This window comes from Hibiscus syriacus, unplaced genomic scaffold (assembly GCF_006381635.1).
Source record: "Hibiscus syriacus cultivar Baekdansim isolate YM2019G1 unplaced genomic scaffold, ASM638163v2 tig00110418_pilon, whole genome shotgun sequence".
Lineage (NCBI taxonomy): Eukaryota > Viridiplantae > Streptophyta > Magnoliopsida > Malvales > Malvaceae > Hibiscus > Hibiscus syriacus.
Genome location: NW_024062730.1, coordinates 1148496 through 1155635, shown reverse-complemented (window position 1 = coordinate 1155635; position 7140 = coordinate 1148496). Strand labels below are relative to the sequence as shown.

General features: G+C 37.0%; 1 protein-coding gene across 1 annotated transcript; it reads right to left on the bottom strand.

The window, feature by feature from the left end:
* Positions 1-1362: 1362 nt before the first annotated feature.
* Positions 1363-3705, bottom strand: LOC120124381 (probable serine/threonine-protein kinase PBL3). Its single transcript, XM_039143083.1, has 5 exons — positions 3244-3705; positions 2959-3094; positions 2747-2883; positions 2525-2648; positions 1363-1800 (listed from the first exon to the last, which is right to left on the bottom strand). The coding sequence occupies exons 1-5, from the start codon at positions 3577-3579 to the stop codon at positions 1397-1399; spliced, it is 1137 nt and encodes a 378-aa protein (XP_038999014.1). The 5' UTR covers positions 3580-3705; the 3' UTR covers positions 1363-1396.
* Positions 3706-7140: the final 3435 nt, after the last annotated feature.

Sequence of the window (7140 nt, the reverse complement as noted above, 5' to 3'; positions counted from 1 at the left end):
TTTCTCCAAATTTTCATTGGAGCAGTTGAATGTAGAGATGGGCAATTCTTTTCAGAATGTCCAAATTTGGCACATTTCTTGCAACTATTTGGGAACCAAGGAACTTCAACGTAAATAAGAGTTTTAAGACCATTTGCAAGAATTACTTCTACAGAGTCAGGAATTTTCTGCTTAACATCAACCTCAACACAAACTTTAGCAAAGTGCAATCTAGTTTTAGAAGCAATGAAAGAGTCCATGGAGATTGGTTTCCCTAGTGCACTGGCAATATAACTTAGGCCATCTTGAGTATATAATTCTAGAGGCACATTGTAAAGATGGATCCATATAGGCAGATGAGCAAAATAAAAATCGAGCTTTTGTAAGTTAGGCTCCCAAATTCTTAAGATTAAAGGCTTGTTGAACACATGCCAAGGTCCGTTATCAAGGACCCAGTCTCTAGCAGAATCATTAGCAAAGGAAAAGATGTAAAGGTTGTTTCCGGCGTAACTGACCTGAACTCCTTCTCCTTTAGCTGGGTGGTTCCATAAGGTTTCAATGATTCTTTGCAGAGCGGTGAAATTTGGTGGCGCCCCGAGAAATTGACCCACCAGAGATGATTTCCAGACTGATGTTCCAGCTTCAAAGACCTCTGGCGGAGGACAGACAATCGGATTGTTATCGGTCGATTTTGGGGGGGGGAAATGATAGCTTTTGGCTTTCTTGACATTTAAAAAGCTTTCTCCAATCCATCTTGCGAGACAAGAAGGTGAGAAATAAAGAAACCAGTAGAAACGAATCGATTGACAATGGAGAAATCACCGTCGACGGAGGGAATCTCAGGCTCCATTAGCCCCGCTAACGTGCGCGCAGAGAGAAACGCAAATGTACGCCATGATAAATTAAAAGACCGGGAATATCCAAAATATTATTTTGGTACAAGTCTATTACATATTTATTAACTTTTTAAAAATAATATTAAAAAATCCAAATAAATTTAGGATAAAATATACAAATGGGCCCTGACTATAAAAAATTACTTTATTGAATCACTCAACTATTAAAGTTACAAAACGATCCTTCAATTATAGAATGTTAATTTATTGAGTTTCTTAACTATTAAAACTCGACTATTAATTATGTTCTAAACTCGTCCTTTTCTGTTAAAAATTAACGATAGTCTGAGTTGGATTTTAATTTGTTGTCTGAGATATGATGGTCGTTTGAGATTTTAGGATTAGATTCTATCATATCTAAGATAACATATTAACATCCATCCCAGATTGTCATCAATTTTTTAACCAAAAATCACGAATTTAGAATATAATAAAATCCGTCAGTGTCCTAAAAAAACCCACGTCTAATCATATAATATATATATACTATAACCAAAAAAAAATTCAAAGTGAATTTGTAATTAAATTCTTGTCTTGTGAGGGCTATTGACATGCTTAATCCCATGGTGACCATGCTTTGCTTGTAAATGCTGGGGCGTCCTCGGTGCTGCTTGCTTTGTTGCATGCAGACGTTCTAATGAAGCCAACACAACCACCATGGATGGTCTGTTCTTTGGATCGGTATGCAGGCACTGCAACGCGAGTGCTGCAGCGGCTTGCGCTCCTTTCTTCGAGTACTGCCCACCCAACCTCGTGTCCATTATCCGTAGTACTTTCCGGCTGTCGCTCAAGAAGGGTTTCGCCCATTCCACCAGTGTTTCTTCCGAAAACCCGACTTGTTCGTTGTCCATTGCCCGGCGTCCCGAAAGCAGCTCTAAGAGTACAACACCGAAGCTGTACACATCGCTCTTTGGGGTCAAATGACCTGCATGCAATGTTTAAACAAATTACTTGTACCACCATTGAGAGACTAACTTACTAAGAAGTCTGCAGATAAATTTCCGAGCCGTTTTCACGAAGCTTGTTTGATGGAAACATATTGGTTATGGAAATTATAGGTAATTTCTCTCTTTTAATTCGGGCAGAGAATCACATATAATATTTAAATGGATATTGGTCGATGTCAGAATGTTTTGTTTCCATGAGAAGCTAGAAAAGAGAGATATGAGAATGAAGTCGTGCCATTCCTTCTCTTAATCTCGGTCGAGAGGTTTTGTAGAGACTTTAGTAGCTGGTATCAGACTAGGGTTATTATGAGTACCTCTAAGCTACCATGTTAGATGAATATAATCATCTAACGATATATTTGACTCTGATAAATCATGTAGGACTATTATAAGTAGTGTCAAGAATTTGAATCTTCCCGAGATATTCTCCGAAGGCTTCCTCTCCGGAAATTCTGTGTATTAAGAAGGTACTAAAAAATTTTCCTCTAAATTTTTCGGAGTTCCGGAGGAGGTATAACAAAACTATACTAATTACTAACCTACCTCCCACAATTTCTCATCTCTACTTGAATGTTGGAAACGAAATGAACAATGCGAAAAAGTGGTTTATGGCATGATCATGCTGAGCATATTATGCTTAACAGCTCTAAGCCTCGCGCACATGCCGTATAGAGGGGAAGCAGAGCAGAGTTGAGAAGAAACCTGAAGCAACATATTCAGGGGCTGCATAACCTTGGGTTCCGACAACTCTGGTCGAAACGTGGGTGTTATCACCAATTGGACCATCTCTTGCTAACCCGAAATCCGAAAGCTTCGCATTGTAATCCTACATAAGTTTGGAAACAATATTAATAATCGATTCGGACTGAATGATTCACCGGAACACATCGGCTCTGCGACTCGATCCCAAACCAGAACACTTACCGAATCAAGAAGAATATTGGAAGCCTTTAAATCCCGGAAGATCACATTAGCATCTAAGCTATGTAAAAAGGTCAATCCCTGTGCAACTCCCCTGGCAATATGCATCCTTGTAGCCCAAGAAATCGGTTGAACAGCTTCTGCAACAAGAAAAAACATAATGAGAAGAAGATCAGTGGGAAAACAGTTAAATCTGCAGAAAGATAGAAGCTTACTTTTAAATAAGTGATTCTCCAAACTTCCCTTCTGCATAAACTCATAAACCAAAAGTCTGTTCTCAGACTCCATACAGTAACCCATGAGTTTCACCAGATTTTCATGGTGAAGCTGACCCAAATAGTTAACTTCAGCCTACAAAATGTTGATCACCAAGGAATCAGGTTCACAAATATGAGCTTTCAAAGAAAATAGCAAACGTGTTCTTGATGGCTACAACGAACAAATATGGAATCAGACCATGGAAATTACAATGAAGAATAACAAACAAGAGTTTTACATACAAGCCATTCTTTGTGACCCTGAAAGCTTTCTGCATTGAGTTTCTTGATGGCTACAACGATGCCGGTTCCCGGCTTGGTCGGCGCAAACGTGTTCTCGTCGATCCAACCTTTGAAAACACACCCGAATCCTCCTTCCCCGAGGAGTGTTTCGGACCGGAAGTTTTTAGTGGCGTTTTTAAGGTCACTGAAAGTGAAAGACTTGAGACTTGTGGAAACAGATGTATCGGCTTTGAGATTGCTGGGAACTGGTGTGTGGGGTTTCGAGATGGAGGGAACCGGGAAATTAGGGGAAGAAGCATGAGCACACTTTGCAGGTTTATCCCAGCAAATACCCATGTGGGATGAAGATGAGACAATGAAGCTGATATGGTCAAAACATATGGGGAAGACGAGGAAGAATACGAGTTCTCGACGAAAACGATTAACCCATTTAAGGGGACCTGGAAGATGAAAATAACCCGAGGTCCTCGGATCCATGATTTTTGACCCACTCGACATAAAATTTAATCTTTTCATTTCATATAACTTAAAATTCAATCAGATGTTTTAAGTTAAAATTTATACTTGATCCGAATTATATATATATATATATATAATCAAAATGTAAATTTTAAAAATAAAAAATAAAATCAAAATCCATTAAATTTGGATAAGCTACCCCTTCCTAGGCTCATCTCCATTTAAAGGGTCATTTTCTTTAATGAAGAAAAACAAAGGGGATTTTGAAGGAAACAGGCAGCAAAACACAAGGGGAGGTGCTTAATTGGTCAATGGGAGGTGGCTATACATATATATGAAACTGGAAATGTGTCTCTTTAAATTATATAAAATGAAGACCCAAATTTCCATTAGGGATTTAAAGTCCCCACAGTGGAAGAAAATCGTATATGAAATATTTAACATCACGTCCCCTTGTGCTCTCTGTTCTGCAACTCTGACCGTTGAATGTCCAACGCCTTCATCCTCCTCTGTATCAGCGTCAAATTATGCATAACGCTCTGTACACGTGTCGTTTTGAAAATGCTTGGGGAACTATTTTATGTATTGACCATTGTTCGCTATATTGTTTATTCTCTATTTAATTAAAAATTATTGACCATTTAAGCATATTTAATCATAGTTTGAATTGAATTATTTTTGTTTACCTTTGAATATATAAAATTTATTTAACTGTATGAAAAATGTTGAACCGTGTATGTAATATATCACGTTTAAAATATGTTAGATTTTGAATTCCTAGTAGTGACTTAAATTTTGAACGCCAAAGTTTGATAGTTAAAATGGATAAACTATACCAGAGAACATTCAACTATAGCCATTTTTTCATTTCGACCATGATTTTTGAATTCTTGTCAATTATACACCTAACTATTTGAATGCATTCAATCAGATCACTAGACGTTAACATTTAACAGAAGTGATGGCGTAGTTAATAAAATTGATATAATTATACAGTTGATCCTGGATATTTATACATTCTTTCAATTTAGTCATAATTTAATTTAATCCTCTAATCATATGATGCCATGTGTCATCATATGATTGGAGAGATTTTTTATAAAATTTTAATTTATTTAATATAATTTTTTTCGTCCAACCATATGGTGACATCAGGTTAAAGGAAAAACAAATTTAAACATATTGAGAGGGGTGGGTTCGAACTAATGTACTGCCACATGGAGGAGAAAAAGAAAGCATTACCCTTGAGCAAAGCCTTCATTTGTGATTAGGCTTACATAATTTTGTATAAAACCTATTGTGGCTACTGAAAAAAAAACTACTTATTTAGGGACTTAAATCTAAGCAAATTATATGTTTAGGGCACTCTAATCACAAATTAATACAAAATTAAAAATAAATTTAAGATTATTTTACATTTCTAGAAAAAAAATTAATATTTCTTTTTCATAATTATAATTTAATGACTTTAACATCTACATTTAAGTTAAAAAATATTTTGACTCAATTAAACAATTTTTAAATTCAAAAGTTAAAATTTTTAACTTTAACTTTTGAGTTAAAGAAATAACTTTAAAAATGAAAATTTTAACTCAAAAGTTAAAGAAATAGTAATCGAATCAAATCAAAAAACTAAAATCATTAAATTATAATTATGAAAAAGAAAAAATATTAAATTTTGTCTTAAAATGAAAAAGTCAAAACATTAATTTGTGATTAGAACGTCCTAATCATATAGTTTGCTTAGATTTAAGTCGCTAATTAAGTAGTTTCACTACAACAAAATAGATTTTTATCAGGGTTTTTTCGGTCATCAACAAAATCTGCAAACGCAGCACTTACACCTAAAAACCTCTATTTCTTTCACCAGGGCACAAAATAGCGTTAAAATCTCCTCTGATGAGTCAAGGAGAATGAATTCCCGGATTGAGATTCTCGAGTTGTGCCCAAAGATGGCGTCGAAGAGAGATGTGAGGACTCGCATAAACACAAGCCTACTAATTTTAACTGAGCAGTGAATGTACAGGTTTGAGATATTAAGGATAGTAATCCTCACTTGATCCTACCAAAGGATTCAGATGCCCCCGCTAAAGCCTTGGGCTTCAACACGAAAGTTCGGAAAACTAAATTTAGAAATATCTTAACTTGGTCCTCACCGTTATTGTCTGAAGTTGTATCACAAACCCTAGCTTGGGGATCAAACAAATTCTCCTTTCCAGGCGCCACAGGACCCACGGGCAGCAAACAAGATGAGTTTCCAGTAGTGTCTACATTAGAGGATGAAGGGAGAATCATGTCTGCGAAAACCGGTCTCGATGGGGGTTTGTACTGAAATTTTTTCTTAACTTTTAAGCTCTTCGACCCAGCTTTTAGTCCGTCACAACGAATCTTAACCGAGGGATGTTTATCCTTAGTCCGTTCAAGGATAGTAATGGCCGAGTGAGATCTAACACTAATATTCGGTTCGTAAGTCACAGTTTGGACCTTCTGTCCAGCAACCAAAGGTTCAACATGTGGACTAGCCACTCGGTTCAAATCAGAATCTATATGAGTATCTGTAGAATTTTTTACCGCGGCTTTCTTACTTTTAGAAATACCCGACGAACTTCCTGGACCACTTACATGGCCAGTTTGAAAATCTACTTGAAACACTGGATTAGCATGAATCTTTATAAGCTGCTTGTCCTTATTATAACTTCTGCCTAGTCGGTTTAATACTTCCTTGGCACCCCCCCCCCCCAATTTTGTTCTGAGGTTCTATCTACCGTCTCCTTATCCATTACAGCCAAGGCCTCAAAAACAGTATTGTTGAGAGTATCATTTTCCCCATATCACACTCTCCAGTCGTGATATTCTTGTTTGTTTTCTCCTGAGGTTGACGACAACGATTAGTGGCTACCATCCACGGCCCAAAAGGATCTTTATTTTCCTATCTTGCATGTCCAACATTTGAATTCTACTCATTCTGTGCAGATTGGTCTGAAGTCAGAACCGTCTCATCTTTTTTAGGGCAAGTATTCTGTATATGACCATACACTCCACAGTGAAAGCAGATATTTTGTAACCCTTCGTACTCGATCTTCTGAACAAAACCATCAATACCAATACACGAGAGTAAAGGCTTAGAAAGATCGACAATCACTTCTAATCTAGCAAACTTCCCACGTTCACCCAAGTTCGTGTTATAGTCAATTTTGATGACCGTGCCAAGTTCAGCCGCTAAGATCTGTAACAAAGACTTCGTGTTGTATCGGTATGGTAGACCAGGGAGTCTAACCCAAACAACCACCTGAGAATGGTGGCTTTCAATGGTTAACGATCTGCTCCAAGGTTGGTCGTTTAGTAGCTTCCAAACACCATCCATGGCCCCTCCGTTAAAACTTTTGTGTAATCATCTGCAATCTCAAAATGAACGAGAAATTATTCGTTATCAATATC